The following is a 20345-nucleotide window of genomic DNA, read 5'->3' on the forward strand; positions in this document are numbered from 1 at the left end:
AAACATTGAATCCAAAGTGGCAACTAGCCAGCGTCAGTGTTCCCTTCTTGGAGAATTAGCCTGTCAATCTGGTTTAATTCCTTAGGACACAGGCTGCTCTTAAACCCAGGCTGAGTTTAAACTGGAGAGACTGACTCTCTACATCGTTTTCTCAAGATTGGGTGCAGACAAGTGGGCTGGCTGAATGTGGGCCGTGTCGGGCCACACCAGAGAGCAGAGCTGCATCGTGCTCACAGCTCCACGGCAGGGTCAAGCTGACACTTACGGGCTAAGGTTACAAGTTTCACTCATTTGAGTGATTATGTGACTCTAGGAGAGTATCTAGAACAAGGAGGATAGTTACCTATCTGGATTATGGGGGTAGCACACACACTACTTGGTTATCCTCACATTAAAGCCTTGTATTAAGATTGTAGGAAGATCTGCAGATTCTCTTACTGCACAACTTTCCTGCCTTACATTCAGCAGATCTTGCCAACTAAGTGAGATTCATAAACCTGTCGTGCCATGGCATCAAGTTAAGATTCCTGTGTTTACAGCACAGACGACAACACGTGCTTTGTTGTGAGACGAGATCCCTGGCTGCTATCAGGTCAGGCCACGAGTCAAACTGCTGCGAAAACCTTTTGCGGTAAGAAGCCATGTACATCTGCGTTCTGCCAGCTCATGTATCCAACACCTGTTGCTTTGCCTAATTGAAGTCATGTTTCCAAAAATCTCTCAGCCAGTGGAATCGGCATTGTGTTGCATAATTTGCATGCAAAGAAAAGCCATCAAGTCCAATCAGGGAGGCTGTAACTCCTTTATTCAACTTCATCAAAAATAACAGTCAATATTCAAAGGAAAAGAAAAGCAACACTTAAAATCAAAAGTATTGAAAACAATGTCTTGTTTGCTTGACCTCAAGCATGAACTCAAGTGATAAAATCTTTACAATGCTGAGGTGAATTTTTTTGGGACGCAGTTTATGCAAATAATAATACCAATAATAATAAAAGAAAATTTTTTAATCACCAGGCATTCAAAAAAACAAAAACAAAAACAAAAAAAAAGCATGCTTGGTGAGTGTCAGTGGCGATGTTGATACGAACCCGGGTGCAGTCAAACACTCTTTCAGATCAGCACTGAAGCATACACAATTAAGAGAGGTGCCAAAAAGAAAGAAAAAAAGTCAAAGGGAGGATATGCGATAGGGGCGTAAGGGTACATGAATATGATTGCATTAGTCAATCTGTTCACTATAAATTTTTCTTTGGCTCATCTGTTTATGTCTAGACCTGTTTTTTTGTGTGTGTTTGTATTGCACCAGTTGCTGTACCTCAGCTATAGCAGATGTAAAGCAAATTTATTACAAGTTGAGCTTAAACTGAGTTTGTTTTATCAATCGAGATGGTTGCATCCCACGGTGACATAAGAGAGAAAGGCAGCAGTGTAGCTGCAGTTACTCTGCTGCCTGCTATTTTCTAATTGAGTTTCTTCTCATTGACCATATGCACCATTAAACTGTTAAAAAAGTTACAGCAAATTAGGAACTTTTGAATTTTTTTGTTGAAATTTTGGAAACGTTTTTTGAAAATAAAAGAATAACACATTCTTTTCTGTTCTCTGCTGTACTGCAAATACACTGAATATATTCCAAATAGTTTCCTACAAAAAAAATCCATTTAATGAACTTGTCCATGTAGTAAATCAAAATGGTGCACACAAAAAAGAATGAACCCAGAACAGTGGTGTTGACAGATTAAAAAAAATAGAACTCATAAATGAATAAGTGAATGCAGTAGATTGCCATCGGCTGCTGCATGGTCAGCATATACAGGAGGGTAAGCACGGTGAGACTACGTGGATAGGCGTCAGAAAGCACTTTCATAAACAGCGACATACATAAACAGCCGAGGGAGTATGTATTTACGTTTATTCAAAGGTAATATGATGTGTTGTGTTTACGAGCGATAAAGCAAAATCCTTTCAGCACAGTCCTGGCCAACCAAGCTGGCGTACTGCTGCACCTCCATCTCGTCGCTGGAGCCCTTGCGTTTGCGGGAGTAGGCTGCATAGGGCATGACAGTCCGTCTGTATAGCACCAGAGCTCTGCCCAAATCCCTCACGGCCCGAGCATCTCCTAGACGAAAACAGGCACATATGAGAACATAATGAGGACCAGTGTAGACACATCAAGCACTATAAACAATGTCCTTATTTTCCCTCGCTCGTTTGAGTTAACCTCTGAGTGTCTTGGCAGAAATTCACCATTATTCCGAGAAAGTGTTGGAGGAGCAGAAAACATCCCCCCCCCTCCTTCAGTTTTAATTCCTCTGTGCCCTAAACCTGGGGTCAAAGTGGTGCGTGAGCAGGCTAGTTAGCAGGCCTTGTTTACAGGGCCTTGCTCCCTGCTGGCTTGCCAAACTCAGCATCTCATTAGGTCCTGTGTCATACACTGCCAGCAGTGTTTTTACAGCTCTGATGGACCAGTAAAACACTACTAATCTCTAAAGTGTATGTGTGCAGAAGCTAAGAATGATTCTCTGGAGAGTCAGATGTGGAAAAAAAGGGTTGAAATACACTGACCCTCACTGACACTAAACCTGCCGCCTCCAGGAGTGAGACACTGAGCCAAGCACAGCAGGGAGTACATACTGAGCAAAGCAAAGCCAAATATACTGTACAGAGGTATGACTCTACCTCAGCCTCACTCATAAACTTCCCATTTCAGTCAGAAAATGACTTTTTTTTTTTTTTTTTTTTAAATGCACTGGAACATCTACAAGTCTCTTGTGTCAGAAACTACCCAATAAATGTTGCAGTCATACAAGTAGGACTCTTAAATGCTTTTATTTATCTTCTTAGTCCATTATCACACCATGTAGTCTACTAGTTAAACAATTGCAAAATGCTTATTTTGTCTTCTGAAATGCATATCTCCCCTAAATACTCTGCATATAACAACTGATCCATTAAAAGTGTCCTGCTTGAAGCAATCCTGACCTGGAAACCTAGAGAAAAAAGGAAAAAGAAAGAACAACTCTGGAGCAGGTAGCAGAGTGAAGCGCACTCTCCTGTCAGGCACATCAGTCAAAAAGGCCTAAGTAGATGTCGTATTAAGAGAACTAAGGGCTTCACAATTAATCACTCCACTGACATCATCCATGTGGCTCACAGCTGAGCAGCTGGTGAAGAAGATGCGAGCACACATATCTCTGACTAATTTCTAAAATATTTGCAATACAGCCAAATACAACCTGATCACATCAACAACTGGAAAAACAACAGGGAGAAAAAAAAAATGCAAAGTGAGTCTTTTCTATAAAAGAAATCTTACATTTACAAAAAAGGAAACTCAAAAAGCACTGTAACTGGACCTCGGATGTGTTTAGACATGATAGACTTGTTGAGAGCAATACGAGTCAACCTCAGCTGCAGTAATCTGTTACAATGTTTCAGGCCTAAACCGCTGCCAAGACAGATGATGGCTTAATCGGCAGAGCAGATTCAAAGGAAAAGTCTAAGATTCAAGCAAAAAGACTCACCAGTGGGACATTTTAAATATTCGCATAACTTCAGATGGATAAACAATAAGTGAAAATCACAAATACGTAGCAAAAAATACCACATTAACTGTTTAGGAATTAAAATCATTTGATTAAATTCTCCGTCTGTTTATACAGGCTCGTAAGTAATCGGACAATTCATTGATAAGCGGTTTCAAGGCCAGGTGTGGACTGTTGTTATTTCTTTCGGGTCAAATCAAGGTAATAATATGTCTAGAGTTGTTTCTAAGTGCTGTATTTGCATTCTGTGGCTGTTCTGGCTAATGTTCAACATGTGGTCTAATGACTTGTAGAGTGAGGGAGGCCTTCATTAGGGCTGAAAAACAAAACGGGCCTACAGACCCATTTGGTGGATTCCAGATAAAAAAGGAAGGAATCTACTGGTCAGAGAAGCAAAACCAAAATGTTTAAGGAAAAAATAAAATAAAACAAAACATGAAGACCATATGCTCACATTCAATCAATCAATCGAAAGCGAGGCAAAGAAATGGAACATTTGTAGAATTTTGAATCTGAACTCTTTCACCCATAAAGATGACATCTGATGACCTCCCTAGCACCCTTAATGAATTTTGACACGTCATTATATAAGAATAAAATGTTTGACGATCTTTAAAATAGTTTCTGGGTATTTCCATGCAAAGCTGCATGGACAGGGCATCGGGGGAAAGAAAACCTGCCGTAAGACGCGCGAACAAGCATCAACTGAAGGCACCTGCAGTAAAGGCCTACTTAGTGATGTCCATTTGACCATCTTCTAGACCTGAACCAAATGAATTGCATCCAAGTATTAAATATAATCCTGTTATTTATAATTAATGTAAAATGAATATGTTAAGTTACCAGATTGTTTCTGTATTTTGTAGAACCTCTTAACAGCAACTACGTCCATCAGATGTTTCCTGTAGTTGCTCGAGTAGCGTCCAAAACAATGTTGAGGAATTTTGGACCATTTCTTGACTGAAGTGCCTCTCAGTTCAACTGCCTAACTTCAGTCCATTGTGGTGGCGTACAGAGATCCAAATGTCAATCTATCTACAACTTTGGAATCTAACTTGCACACAAACTACCTGAAAAACAAGCCAAGGGAAAGAAGAGAGCTGTTAGAAGCATAAAGCCCCGAGGCTTTTTCACCATTTAGATATTCTCATACTTCAGCTAGAATTTTCCACACAGTTGATTCATGTTTTATTTATTAGCCTCGTTTCCCTGCTCAGTAATGCCCCAACTACTGTCTTTTCCACCCTTCTCGAGAAACTGCTGAGTCACATAATTGAAGGAAGGCTGACACTAACTTTTAAATAAAGGATACCAGCTCTAGGTTTTAACACAGCGGGTGGCAAAATTGATTTTAAAAAGATGTAAACATGTTATGCAACTTCCTCACGAACAACATTTTGGGCCGTGAAGGATTATTGTGTCCCAATGGAATCAAAGTGAAAAGATTTAAACATCTGATGCTTCTTCGGCTTCCTTCGGGCCATTCACGACACGCCGCCTCCTCATGTTCTTCATCACGGTGACAGTCCACTTACACTGCAGTTATTACAAAGTTACACTTGTCCAACAGTGTCGCCTCGTGAAGATACTGACGAGTTTACATTAAACAGGAAAACATGGAGAGAAGCATGAAGCTTGAAGATGGCCTATTAAGTGAAACAGTAATACTGAGCAGAGATCTTTCTCTCTTACTCAAGGCAATCCAAACATCCGCTCCTCACATAAACAACTTTCCTTTTCTTCTTCACTCACTTCTGGCTGCATCAGTGTCTCTTCTCTCTGAGTGGCTCCAGACCCTGTTCCTGTCAGGCCAACCGGACGTTCAGTGACACGCCACTCTGAGGTCACAGCTCCTTCGGGCTGGAGTTCAAATGTCAGGGGGAAGAGGAGTGATGAGGGTCGGATAAGGGAGTGCGAGGGTCAAGGCTGAGGCTACGGGCCTTGACACCCCGCCACGCTTCTCTCTCTTCCCATCCATCTCAAACTTTCGAAACACTTGCTTAACACCGGATGCTGGTCAAAGGCAGGCCATCAGGTTATGACCACGTCTTCTGACCCAATGTTGAAGATCTAAAGGTTGAAAAGGAAAGGGCCAGAAGGGTGTTGTAGTGTGCTGAGAAGACTGCTCTTTGACTGTAAGACCTGGGTTCAAGCCCCTGTGTTAGCAGCTGACCCTGAATCCCTGCCGGTGACCATGAATTTTTGTCCATCGCAGGAACCGAAGCGACAATAGGATATCTTTCCATTATAAAGGATATTACCATTATTATTATTACTAATGAAAAGACTTAAATATTCTTTTAAAGCACCAAAAGAAGGGCTTCCGGGAAGAGAAATTCCTGTATTGCTGGAAAAAAAAAAGGCTTTAACCTGAATGGAAACGTGCATTAGTCAGGCTAAGGAGCAGAAAGCCTGCCTAAGAACAGAGCAAAGTGGCCATGACAGTGAGACAAGATATGAACGTGTGGCATAAGCTAGAAATATCATGTAAATCACAAGAGACTTGGGGGTAATGACTGGCTACCATCAGGCTAGAATGCACGCCTCTAGCTAATGTTTTAGCTTCACTTCGTTGCACTGAAAGCACAGAGACTATCAGTTTGATGCAAAGCTGTGAATGTGTGCGTCAGAGATGTAACGAAAGGTAAAAAAAAAACAAAAAGAGAGAGAGAGAGAGAGAGAACAGTACATTGTGAAATACCAGCTGGCACTTTACTTATCACAACGTTGGGTTTGTGTATGCAATGTGTAACTTTGTGCATGTGGGTTAGTGGCTGCCAGGCGCACTTACAGTTCAAGGGGTGACTACTTGGGTCACGTATTTTGGCAAATATTTATACTGCTTAGCGGCCAATGCCCCTACTACTCCCGCTGTTAGGCAAACACGGATTATGAGTGTGTGAGACACAGATATGTGCTGCACACAGTGAGCTTCTGTGTATGTGTGTGTGTACATACATTTTAAGAGCCAACCTGCCCCAGGTCCCAGGGCCCTCAAGATGTCAGCAACAGGCATCAGTGTGAGTCTGATGTGAAGAGAGCTGTGTAAACTTTAGATTAGCTGTCTTTACACACCTCATTAGTACAGCACTGTAACCTGGTCACATTTTACAGTCTAAACACATATCCAGCACACTAACAGTGACCTTTGTCTGGGAGCCAGAGGTTAAGGTTCTGGCTTTCAAGCTATATAGAGAGGTTACACTGAGTATGATTATTATTTTGGTGAGACTTGATTTTTAGACTTCTCGACCGACTCTTTAAAGGTATGGAAATAAATCAAGCAACATGATTTTAACCAACTACCAGCACATTCTTCTCAACAAGCGAGCAACACATTATTTTTACTATCTGTTGTTCTAACTTTTTTTTCTGAAAATAATCTTAATATTTGCCATGCTTGTTTCACAAATATTCCATTTTAATTCATCTATGTTTAAAAATTATTTAAAAAAGAAAATTAAATCTTTCTTTAACTTCATCAGTAAGATTTAAAGAGCTATACCTGATTAACAGTTTATATAATTCAGGATTCGGTCGTTTGTCTAATGGTTATGGGTAGCAGTATGGTGGTGGTGATAGGACAGCAAATGTATTAATAATAATGATAGTAATAATAAAATAAGTAAAAAGATCAAAATAATTAAAAAAGTAAATGCCTGGGACGTCTGTGTATTGGTTGGCTGTTGCTCAGGAGGTAGAGCGGGTCGCCCAGTTAGAGAAAAAAAGCACTTCATAAGTATAATAATAGTATACTATTATTATAATACTATTATTATTGGTTTAATAGTAAATGTAATACATGATTATCCTAACCTTCCCATTTACAGACAGGATGTTTTGACCGCATTCTTAAAGTGGACTTACTACGATTTTCCTTATTTCTGTCTTTATACTGTTAAGCTTAAAATAATGAGGTCAGCATGTGTGATGCAAACAGTCCCTATGGTGAAAGAGCTGATTGCTGCACGTACTCTCTTTTAGTTTTTTCTACTCAAGTCTCCGTGTGATGTCAGTTCAAACATTCTGTCTCCAAGCAGCAACCAACCACAGGAGAGGCGGCTTATAGGCGGGTTTGCTTTAAAGACAAGATTACTGTATAGTAGTGACCGAGTATAATATAATGGTATTGGAAAAAAAGCATAACAGATCCTTAATAAAGATGGCTGGGGCAATAACATCAAGTTAGTGCTTAGTTGGTGTTAGTTTGCCATCATCGAGAGGAACTGACCTCATTGTTAAACCACACTAACAGTAAATAAAGTGAAGGAGAGTTGTAATGGCAAACAGATCTCCATGTGAATAGGCTAAAGTCAAATTTCTTTGAATTGATCAGAGTAATTATATTACTATACATGTTTATTTTTGGCAGAATGTGACACCAGTGTTTGATTGATTGATTGATTGAATCTTTATTTTGAACATGTTGAAAAAGTATTAAAAAAAAAAAAAAATAGAATTAAAAGAGACAAATGAACAAAGCAAACAAAAGGAAAACGAGCAACCACAACTCCAAATAACGTCCATGTTCAAAAAGGAGCAGGAAGAAGCATAAGCTTATTTAATCCCACCCCTTTTCCACTATCTAGTATCAATAGACTACAGAAATACCTCCTTGTAATTACATTATATGTTATGTGTATTTTTTTTTTTTTTTTTAATATATACACATATATGTTTCTATCTATCCATACCTACGTATATACACACATACGCACATATACACATTTTCAATAACCCCATTAACACCTGAAGGATACACAACCTACAATTTTATCTCTATCTATCTATCTATCTATCTATCTATCTATCTATATCTATATCTATATATATCTATATATATATATATATATATATATATATATATACACACACACACACATATACACATATGTTGATGGAGACAAATTCAGTATTCCCAGTATATAAATAAGAGGCTGTGCACTGAACCCTGTTATTGACAGTTGACTGCTCAACCATCACACTAGACAAACATAGTTTGGTAATCAGTCTTGCTTTGTGTGAAAGCAGATGAATCAATCAGAGCAGAGTACATGTCACAATCACTGACATACGCACAAATATTTTAGTTTTGTGGCCCAGCAGCTGCCATAAATTGCCACAGCAGATTCCTAAATGAACAGTGAAGACTTTCCCAACACTTAGAAACTATTTGCAGCATGTCTTTATTTGTGTCCAAAAATCTAATCACACAACAAGAACTAGCCAAAGAACTGGGCCACAAACCTCAACTGTGTGACATACTGCTGAAGTGACAATGACAAAATAGGTTGACCTGCTGACTTATTCGCCACTTGGATGTATTTCTAAAGCGGACAGCACCCTCCACACTACTGTTAGTCTGGCTTTTTACAGTTCAGTCACAAAGCTTGGCACCAGACCTGAGAGTGAACCAGCAAGACAGCTAGCACTGAAATGTAATGACACTGCGTTTGGACAGCTAGGCCTGAAATAATGCCCAGTCCTGTCCAAGATCAACAGTCCACGCAGGAATCCAGGCACCACAAGAACCACAGACACACAAACATAAACTGCTCACTGTGAATAATGGTAATGCCAAGACCTTGATTTTGTCCTCAGTAATTTGTGCAAGGCCGAGGACTACTGGGAACAAAACGAAAGGTCAGATCAACCGCTGGCTAAGATGTTAATTGCAGTGTTATAAATGACCTGTCTAGACATTGTCATTTAACATTTTAATTGACATTTAAATACTCTTATTTTTCCCGAGCGTGTTGTTTTCACTATATAACTGAACGACCAACGCTAGCAAGTAAATCCTCATTTCCTTAAGAAATGTGTTTCGATTAACTTTCTTTACAGAGTGTGAACTATCTGCTTGGAAACTTTTCCTCATCACACAATCTGATCCGGACTGAGATTCCTTCATCAATTGTGTTGGTTTTCTTCTCCAAGTATGAGGTCACTACAACAAACCCCCACGTCTGTTGTTTAACATTCATATACCGCTCCTTCTCATTCCAACTCTCTATCAATCCATCTTCCATTTTATTACACTTTTCTCTCTCTGGGTGCGAGCATACAGCCACCATCATTTCAATTGCCTTCGTTGTAAAAATATTTTTATCACATGTCCCCCATCTCTCCCTCCATCTATTCTTCTATTACTCACTCTCTTTCCCCTCCATGTATCAGTCTCCATCTATCTGACAATCAAATTCATGTCCGCTCACATCTCCTATTACTGTTGATCGGTGGCTCTTTTCTGTCTGGTGCCTGTTTGGTGATGCAGATTAATGGGCCACAGTAAACAGGACATGGCTGGCTCTCTGTACCTTCAACCAGTCATGTTCTTGGAACTGCTTTAAGTATGCCAACATTTTAAAATTAAACCGAAGAGGGGGAAAAACAAAACAGTCAATCATGTAGTGAGTGTATCAGTGGTACGTATACATAGGTTTATATATGCACTGCATACAAGTCTGCTCTGGCCATACCAAATGATGATGAGGAATGAGAAAACCGTAGGATCTGCAAACGCCTCTTTAATTTGTACAAATTCTATTAAATTGAATTCAGTTTTTACTGTTTCAGTAATTTTCAATAATCCTGGGGAGGCCAATTCATGATTGTGTTCAATTTTCTGTTTTAATTTCCAGGTATGCTTTTACTGCAGTGGCAGTGTGTTTAGGATCATTGTAATGCTGGAAAAAATTGAATCTCTTACCAATCAGATGGCTTTTGGTACTTTTTTGTGCCCATAATTCCATCAGTTTTGAGAAAAATCTCCAACACTGCTGTGTTTCTCCTGCGTCAGGTCTTTGCTGGATTTTTTTTCCATATTTTATAAGAACATGACTGTCAGATTCTGCTTTATATCATTCTTAGGTTAGAGACCAAAAAAAAAAGTGTCAACTTGTCCAGTTTCCTCAAATTTTTCAAGGACACACAGGTCATCACAGTGTTGGTGCAAAAATACTATTTTAAGCCTGTCAAACAATGATATGTTAGGAATTTTTTACAGATTATTATTAAAGAAATGGGAACAAATTACAGCAGGCTGTTAGTGAGAAAGTTTCTGAATGGACAATTTAAAATGTCTTCTTTGCCAATTTGTCTACACAAGACCAGGATTGTGTTTGAGGAGTCTGGAGCCTGTTTTATGCTTAAATGATTCACAGGTCAGTGTTCAAAATAAATAAATAAATAAAATGGTCAAGTACAAGGACTGGACTGAAAATGAGTAAAAAAGCAACCATTTTCCAAAGAAAACTATTGCTCAAGACTACTTGGAAGCAAGATATAAAGTCATGTTGGGTGGCGTAAGACTTTTCTACAGTGCTGTGTTTATGGAATTGCATGTTTAAAAAAAAAAGATGTAGTTTCATACATTAAATCCATGTGATGCCATCAGTCGAGCAGTAGTTTTGTGCAGTAGTACCTAAATCAGGATCCTGGTTCAAACGAGCGTAGCGGGAGTTGTCAAGAAGGGGGATGCATCGCTCTATCGATACCCAGACATAGGTTTCTGGGCACAGGAGGTCAGAAGGCCGGTACTGCCCCTGGTAAAAGAAAGAGAAAAGAAAAAACATTAAAACTGCTGTTTAAATTGCCATATATTCATTATGTAGTAAATGATCAACTTGAGGACATCAGTTTGGTTCTTTGTTGTTTAAAACCATTTTCTAACATTTATCAACTAAATACTTACAAATATGCTGCAAGCCTGGTAAAAGCCTTTCTACTCTAGTGTTAGTGACCCTTTAGAATCAAAAGGTTTGACAAGTTGTAAACTGACCCCAGGGTCAAGATGAGGGTTGAGACCTGGATCAAACCCCTCTCTGTTAAGGGTCTTTGTTTGAGCTGTGTGTCTCCATGTCATGAGTGTTACACTGTCTGCACGTTTAGCAGGAAATGTAAACACGTCAGCACTGTAATGTGTGCTTGTGAAATGGGTACGAGTCTGTATCTGACCAAACATTTTGGATGGAAAGAAAACTAAGCTTAACAAAAACAGCTGCAAAGCAAAGAGGGGGGAAAAAATGAGCGAGGGGTTGAATGAACAGAAAGAGACGCCATTATCAGGGAACTGTGTTCCATCACATGGCTCCAAACAAATACAAACTGCAGAGAAAGATCTGTAAACAAGGCCTGCAAAAGGCCCGGTGCATTGCCTCAACACCCACACCAATATTTACAGTTTATGTGACATTAAACCGTAGGACAAAGAGTCCAGGATTTCAGGAATGCAATTTTTAAACACAAGAAGGTCAAAATGTTCTAAATGATTTAAAAAACACTGTTGTCATCAAAACATCGGAATAAGTAAGACAAAGGAAATAGCATCGCTGGAGCATACTGTTATACAAACTGACCACGAACCATCTGGCATTGCACATGTATGAAAAATACACTGGCTGCTTTCACATGCAAGATAGGACGCTATGTGAAAGAACTAGTTTGTTTTATGGCTTTGAAAATGAAAAACAGAAGAATCTGTGGAATACAAAGACAGTTGTATTTTCCAACTAAAGCGGGGTCCTCGTCTATGGCCATCCCATAGCAAAAATGTATCTCTAAAAATCATACAATCACTCCAAAAGTCAACCAAGTTGTAAGGAGGGGAAAAAATAAAGGAATTCACAATGAAGCAAAAGCCTTCAGCCTGCTCCAAGTGCTCCTGCTAACAGACAGATGAAGGTGGAATGCTCTGCATCCGGAGCTGCAGTGGATGCACGCAATCGTCGGCCACATCCCAACAACCTACAGCCTCCTGCAACTGTCAGCACAGCTAGCTTGACACTCTCACACTCTGCCACACCTCTATAGACTCCTTCAACACCGCATTGACACACACCTCTACGTGCAGAACACACACCTGGCTAACAGCGGAAACACAACGATATGCACATATTTCCCCACTTAAGCCTTCTGCACCCAGAAACCAGAAGCTCATATTTAAGGAACAGAAACAACTGTTTTTGTGTGTCAGTGTGTGTCTTTGCAATAGAAATAAAGTGAACTTGATTTACACAGGTCTACTTTTTGTGTTTATAATTGTAAATGATAAATCCAGCCTTTGCTGTAGACCTTAAAAAAGAGAGAACTGTCTGAGCAAAATGAGACGCAGAGCCTGGTCATGGCACAAAGACAATTCCTCAGTTCTTCCCCTGAAAAGGAGAAACGATGAAGAGTACGAAAGGACACAGCTATTAGTGGTCTGGACGGTGGAGAGAAATAATAAAGAAGCGAGGTGATGGCAAACTGGGCTTTGCTTTTCTGTCAGCTTCTTTTCTTCTTTTTTTTTAATAAATTGAACTGAATGTGAATACTGAGTTCACCACTGACTTTCATTATCCTCCCTCATATTTTCTCTCTTCCCAGGTTGACTAGAAGGCCATGTAATGCATAGATACCCTTGCAGCTTCCTTGGCTCGTCCTTCGTTTTCTGTCTTTTGCATCAGCTTGCTCACATTATCCATATCTTTATCTATAAGCAGATACTAGAATCCAGTAATGGCTCCCTGCTATGTAGATTCTTGAGAGCGTTACCACCAATCTAATAACAGGAAGTGAAATGGCCTACAACAAATCCATGCTCCTGAGTGGCTCTTAGCTCACTAAGTGGCCTAAAGAGGCCACAGGAAGTGATAGTGTAAATGGCAAGAAAGTCATGCGATAAGGTTTGTCTGTATATATATATGTATATACACTTTTGCTCGGCATATTGCCAGGTAGGCCTGAATAAGACGTTTCAGCCGAAAATAAATCTTTTCAGGTTAAGTCACCCTCTTTTCAGAGCCTGCTCCCTCCATTGTAGCTGCTTAAAACTTCCCACACAAACCAATCTGTCACCATCCCTCCATCCTTCACTCCTTTCCGTGCTTGCATGTCCAGGCAGAAAGGAGGTGATGCAGATGACTGACAATCTCTGAAAGGCTCATTTGGAAACAGAGAGATGAGGGATCAGGGAGAAAAAATAAAATAAAATAGTGAGGAAGGGGGGGGGGGGGACGCATAGAAACTTCAGCAGACAGACTTGGCTGCAATCTGAGGTGTGAAAAATGAGAGGCGTTAGGAGGGAGAAAGGGAGGGGCGAAAGAAAATTAGGTGCAGATGAAGCAAAAGGATGGTATTTAATGTTTTGAGACGTTGACTGCAGCGGGGCTGGTGGGGGGAGCAGTCTGGGTGCCAGCATGGAGGGGCCCAGCTCTGAGAGAGAATGTCTGAAGCCAGAGAGAAGCAGAAAGTCAGGGAAAGAAATATAAATGGGTAGATCAAGATGAAAAACAAAAACTAAACAAGGAGATGAGTGGACAAACTAAGAGGTGCGTCCAGTAATAATGTGACGACGACGAGGGAGAACCTCAACAAAATGTAAACTGTACAAGTGAGAAAAGGCTCTGAGTCATTTTAATCTGTTGTTTTGCACTGTGTTTGTTAATGAATGTGCAGAGGTCACTGTTTATACGAAAGCAATCTACTACAGCACAGCATTCCCAGTGAACCCAAACTTTAACAAGCAGGAGAGGACAATTACTCAACCTCATTTGAATAACAAGCTGCCCCAGTGTAAACTATTATGCAGCTTCAATCATCTAAACTAAATAAACACATATCTCCACAGGGCCTGACATACAATTACACAATACTCTGCAGAACTATTATCATCCCCAGCCCATCAATGATACAGCATCACTCACTCTTTTGAGGCCACACAACTGCATGCACACAGATTTGTGTGTTTCTGTCAGAGTCACTGAGTCCATAATAAAGTTCACTAACCTTGTTCCTTCCCTTAATTGTGCACACTCCTGTCTCACACACCTCGAGGTAGAGAGCAATGCCCCAGGCCTGTACCAATGATTTATATGAAAGGCAATTAATCAGAGCCATAAATGGAGTGCTTCGCCGCAGCCAAGGAATCCTCATGAAAATCTACACCTCTTTTGCCTCCTGCTTCTTTTCCTCCTCCCAGTCTGACTAGGAAATCAGACAAATGGGTTTGGTATGTGCTGAGCTGAGACAACCTTCATCAAACAAAAGACCGTCAAACAGGAGTTTCTTTCTTCACCTTCTTTTCTCTCCCGCCAGGGTGTCACAAATTGTAAAAGCAGCTTTAATCAATTAAACACAAATTTGAAGCACTGATTGTAGCTCATTAACCTTTTAACATTGGAGACCAGCTCAGTGTCTACAAATACATTTTATAGGGCTCTGGCAGTTTTATGCAGCTAGAAAAAGGGAAATGTGTTTGTGAGGAATCAAAAACGTAAAGATACGATCACATGTTGCATCAGAAAGAGAGTTTTGAGGATGAGATCATTTGGTGATTTGTAGCCACACAGCAGTGTCATGGTTCAAAGCGATCCCCTTTCAGGCTTGCCAGACCAAAAGACAGGAGGTGGACTTAGTGTCATGGTAAGAGGGTTTCCCTGTCTCCATCTGCATTACTTTACACCCACATCTGCAGCTAATTTCCTGCTCATATCTACAGCTGAATTTTTACACACCCCTACCCCTGCTGAGGTATCACTGTATGTTTGCGTTTGCACGAGTCAGACACTGTGCACAGTGTCTGCATGCGGTTTCAAAGAGACTTTTCTTGTTAAAACAACTGATACAGCCAACCCAGGAAAGAACATCAAGTTATAAAGTATTCAGTTGGTTAACTGAACACCTACCTCAGTATGAGACAGAGCGGCTCCAAAAGTGTGATGTAAGAGTGGTCATAGAATAGATGAGGTCACTAATGTTAGACTTTAGTCTGTCTGGCACTGGCAAGAGATATATTATCCAAAGATAACATGCAATACAAAAAGCACCCTGTTTTATATAATATATTAGGTCAAGCATGAACACAATAGTGAATGGGATATTATGCTGGGATTACATAGTGGTCAAGCACTCTCAGAAAGAAATGGGCATTAAACCCAAGCAGACAAATATGGTCAAGAAGTCACATTTCTTTGCAGCTGGCCGTCACCCAGGACAAGCCTGAACTTGGAGTACGTACAAAGAAGCAGTGTGACCCAAAGCCAGGCAAACCTAACCTAGCCTGGCAGAGGCCAGCACTCTGACCCAGGGTCACTCTCAACCAATTTTACTCAAAAACCAATAAACAGAGGTCCTGAAACCCACAACGACTCTACTCTCCCTCAAAATGCGGCCCTCACAATACACCCCTCTCTGTGGTCCTCCGACTGTTGACATGCATATATTGTGCCCAGAGGAGGAGGCAGCATGGCTGGGGAGCTCTACCTGCTGACGGACACACATAAACAGCACGGCCCACAGAAACACACACGCAGCTAGAAAAATAGCATACAAAACTAAGCAGGCTGAATGAACAGCACCACTGAAAGACATGTCCAAACAAGCCGTGCTTTAGAATAGTGGCCCATGCGATCATACTTTCACATGACCTACATATGCATTTGTGCCTGTTGAGGTGTGTGTGTGTGTGTGTGTGTGTGTGTGTGTGTGTGTGTGTGTGTGTGTGTGTGTGTGTGTGAGGGCCCAGAGAAATGAGGCTGCATTACGGGAGTTTTACGCCAACTGCTGCTGTTTAAACACTCAGGGGCCCGCCGAGGCCTCTTCACCCTACTCAACACATTACCACAGGACGGCCTTCAAATAAAGCATCCAGGCTGGTAAGTCTCCCCTGTGGGCCCCTGGACAACCCCCACCAATCCCTTCCACCCAAGTCAGTTCTGGCCCAGCGCTCCCTTTGCCTGGCTTGTGCGTCACGGCTCCACGGATGACAGGTTAATGAGGAAAAAATATTTTTACAGGATCACATTTCGACCAAACCCTGAGAACCAATGGCAGCGCTTTTATGGGCATCAGCTCTCAGACTGGGCACTTTTATCTCTTCATCTTCTCGGGTCTTTACGGGCAGGCGAACTCTTATGAATGTCTGACACAGACCACAAGTTACCGACTTGCAGTCAGATCCGCAGCCCTTAATCTCCGTCTTAAAACCCCACCTCAGATTTCTAACTGCAAGGCCTCCGCCCACACTAGAAGTCTGTGTTTCTAAATGCATTTATGAAAGCAGCCCATTCTGTCGAGTAGGGCTTATCAAAGATCTGAATGTGGTCTCTTGCCAAGAAAAAAAACAAACAAAAAACAGACTTTCAGACAAAGCGGCGCAGCTGCACCAGGTTTTGAAAATAAATAGAGGTGAGGTGAAGTTAATGGTAAGGCAAACACCTCAGGTTGGCAGCTAGAGGGCTCTGGATGTGCTCAGCATGACACCATCTCCAAACTCTCATTTTTGCCCTTATGACCTTCAGACCTCCCCTTTGCTTAGACTCTCTCTGCAACCCGCCCTCTCCCAACTCTGTCCTTCCACCAGCAGTAACACTGAATCTTCTAACCTAACCTCCCTGAACTCTGCTCCCTCAGTCTCTCACCCTGTCAGCGCTGACAGGGTGAGAGACTGTCAGCGACGGTTCAACATAAACACTGTTTTTCACTGTAAACCGTTTCTTAGGGTGCCAAGCAGTGGCTGGACCAAGCCCGTGCTCTAACCTGTTAACGATTTGTTAAAAACACAAAGTGTGGCAGGACAGAAGAGAGAGGATGAAGCATAAAAGAGAAGAGAAATTATCAAAACTTTAAACGAATGTTTCTGCTGAGAGGTGCGCTGTTGGTGGTCTCCTGTCAAGCTAAATCAAACAACAACGTTTCTGTCAGAAAGGCTCCAATTTAAAAAAGAAAAAAAAAATTCGGGGGAAAAGGGGGAGAAGTGGAAGGCAGCAAAACGGCTAAGCTTTGGCTTATAAACTTCACAGACAGGGCGAAAATGGACCCCGTTGGATTTGATCTTATTTTGATGGGCACAGGGTTTTTTAACTTGAGGATTGCTGGAAGGTAATGCTGCTGGTTTAGTAGAATAACAGCTTTTACGAACCAAGAGAATATTGCTTCTTCTGAGAAAACACAGGCAGACATGAAAGAGAGAGCTAAACACATAAAACTATTACAGTAAATGCGTGAGAAAGACCAATCCACGCCGCACCGCGCCGAACAGTAAGTTTATACCACCTCATCATGACTTACTGCACATTCGCACACAGATGACAATTTGAGAAATGAGAACCTCACCACTGCGAGAGTAGATATCACTTCTGCCTGTAATAACATTAGACTAAAAGAGCAAAAACGTATTGCCATGTTTTCATCCGAATGGAATCAGCTGAAAGTTTCTTCAATCTGATCTCTTTACTCTCTATCAATCTTTCATCCCGACCAGCATGGCGGCTGTTTCCCCTCCTTTTTTTGTTAAGAAATGTTGAAAGGAGGACAGAAACAAAAAGAATGAAAGAAAGAGGAAAAAGGGTGGGCGTGGCGCTGTTCTGGGCCTACAGCATTAGACGACAGTTCAACATAAACACTGTTGTTCACTGTAAACCGTTTCAATGCTACTCATCAAAACCTACCAAAGCGGGATAATGTTTATGCCAGGAGCTCAACAATAATAAACAGGAATACGTAAGAAAGCGATGCCCTCATCAACAAATCTGACGCTGCCTTAAAACGAAGCCGTGGACTGTAGCACGCGCGCACCGGAGGGGTGGGGGGGGGGTGGGATGAGGGCTACTGTAGGGAAACACCCACCCTGAGATGCCTCAAGTTCACTCACCGTCACTCTTAGTCTACCAAGACGCTCAACAAGTGACACACAAAATGTCAGGTCACACACGTACGCATAGCATAGTGTCTGATTGGGCCCCTTGAGTGAAAATAACACACATGCAGAGTCCTGATAGCTGCGGCTCGCTTGGAGGCTTTTAGCATGTCATAACCTGCCACTGCGTACCTGAAGAGGGGATGAGAGTGTTTGAGAGATTTACATTAATATACACTTCTGTAATGACTTAATACAGATTATTCCATTTTTACTTGTTGGGGACAGCTATTTCTATGATTTGATTTCTATGAAAACCAAACAACAGATGACTGCATACTGCTTTTCAAACCTTTCGTATGCAGGTGAAAGTGAGCTCCTGTGTTGATACCAGAGCTGGGAGTCACTTTGTCATGTCTAATTGATGTCCTGAAAGCTAAGCTGATGCAGCAGGTGACAGAAAAGCCTGCAGGCACGCACTGATTAAGGCAAACGCTGCACCCAGAAACCAACATCAAATTTGTTCATTGCACGTATCCCGACATACTCTTGCGCACAGTGGCTGACACCTGGATGGATTTATTTCAGGTCCACTGAATTCAAAAGCTTTGGTCATGTGAAAACCCCCCCCCAAAAAAAAACAAACCCAAAAACTTCTGGCTGCTGCTGTAGGAGTGACCGTCTCTCTGACAGTGTTTGTTGTTTGTTTGAGGAGGAGCTGGCTTTGAAAAGGAAAACAGAGGTGCAGCTGCTGCGAAAGAGCTCTTTAAAAGTCGGTGAAGTACCGCCGTGAAAACGAATAACGCTTTTCATCTCGCCTCCTTTTCTCATTTGGCACACATTATGTCACTCCTTTCTTTCTCTCCATCTGTCCTCTTCCTCCCTCTTTTCACTTATTTTCACTCACTCACACTCTTTCTCGTTCTCTGTGGAAAATTTAATGGCTTCCTGGGCTCAGAGCGAGACATTCTTTCACTGTGAACAATAATAACAAGAATAAGAGGCACTTCATACAACTCTCTCGTTCCCTCGCCAAGCGGGTATAACTGGGTGTGTATTCTGTAAGGCTGAGTGTGTGTCTGTATATAAGCATGTACACCACACTTGAAAAGCATTTGAAATGTTAAGACCAGGTACTAGATTGGTTAAGCCAAGTGGGTGAGCGCTTCATTTGTTATCATCAAAGTCTGCTTATTCAGTACTCAAAAGTAACTTGCACAGACAAGTGCTCGGGCATATACGCACTTCTGGAAAAGAAAAATGGAAAAAAAACACTACAGTGCAGAATGGATCGACTCTTTGTTCAGGTGAAGCTCGAAAATAAAAAGTGAAAAGATATCAAATGAAAGTTAATGAAATCTTGCAAGCAGCTGAAGCTGGATTGAAGAGAAAGGAATAAAACGCTGCAAGAAGAACCTGAGCTGGTTTGCACATTAAGGATTTTATTCATGGTTTTAGCAGATAATTGGACGGTCACAGTCAAACTCAAGTGCTTAGGAAAAGCTGTATATTGTCTGTGAGAATCTGCAAAATGCATGCATCCAGTGACAAGTTTGTCTTTTGTTTTTTTTTGTTAGCAAATGTGACTTTGCTCTCCTGTCATCAGACACACTGACAACACTGGATGGAATCCGTGAAAGCAAGATAATTCAAATGAATGTTAGCGTTAACACACGAGAAGCATTGTGAAAGAAGAACAGTGGCAGAAGGGCCAAGACCTTTGGTCTCATTTAGCCTCCAACAGCTTCACCTTCTGCTCTCTACAGCTTGACATCACAGGGCCATGCAGGGCCAAAGAACCAGGGACAGGAGCCAGGGGCAGGATGTCACGTCAAACCCTGAACCCACCAGCCAAACCAGCAAGACTCTGTGGGACACTCAGTCCCAGCTTTGAGAACAAAGGAGAGGGTCTGACACTGGCCAGGCAACCCTCTGTTCCTGGCTGGACTCCAAGTCTTCAAGGACCCTTTAAGGCTACTCTGCAGGACCATGCCCAGTCTCTGGCACTGTTAAGAGTTTTCAAACCATTTCGCATGTAGCGTTTCCTTTGCAGAGATGTGACCTGGTTAAAAAACTCTCCTGCAAAATTGAAACCTGCAGAACAGTAAAGTTTGTAGCCTGACAGCCAAGTCCATTAGAGTGATGAAGAATGAGGGTAAAAGACAGGTATCGCTAACAGA

The 20345-nt window shown here is 41.4% G+C and overlaps 1 protein-coding gene across 6 annotated transcripts in view; it reads right to left on the reverse strand.

Moving 5' to 3' along the window:
* Positions 1-778: 778 nt before the first annotated feature.
* The window catches only part of ate1 (arginyltransferase 1), a 53044-nt gene continuing 33477 nt past the window's right edge, over positions 779-20345 (reverse strand). For all 6 annotated transcript variants that reach the window (XM_026190968.1, XM_026190964.1, XM_026190969.1 and 3 more), the window contains 2 exons: positions 10972-11092; positions 779-2122 (listed from right to left, as the gene is read on the reverse strand). In XM_026190968.1, coding sequence (XP_026046753.1) covers positions 1944-2122; positions 10972-11092 — 300 coding nt within the window. In that variant the 3' untranslated portion in view covers positions 779-1943. The remainder of the gene's footprint in view (positions 2123-10971; positions 11093-20345) is intronic.

This window comes from Astatotilapia calliptera, chromosome 13, assembly GCF_900246225.1.
Source record: "Astatotilapia calliptera chromosome 13, fAstCal1.2, whole genome shotgun sequence".
Taxonomy (NCBI): Eukaryota; Metazoa; Chordata; class Actinopteri; order Cichliformes; family Cichlidae; genus Astatotilapia; species Astatotilapia calliptera.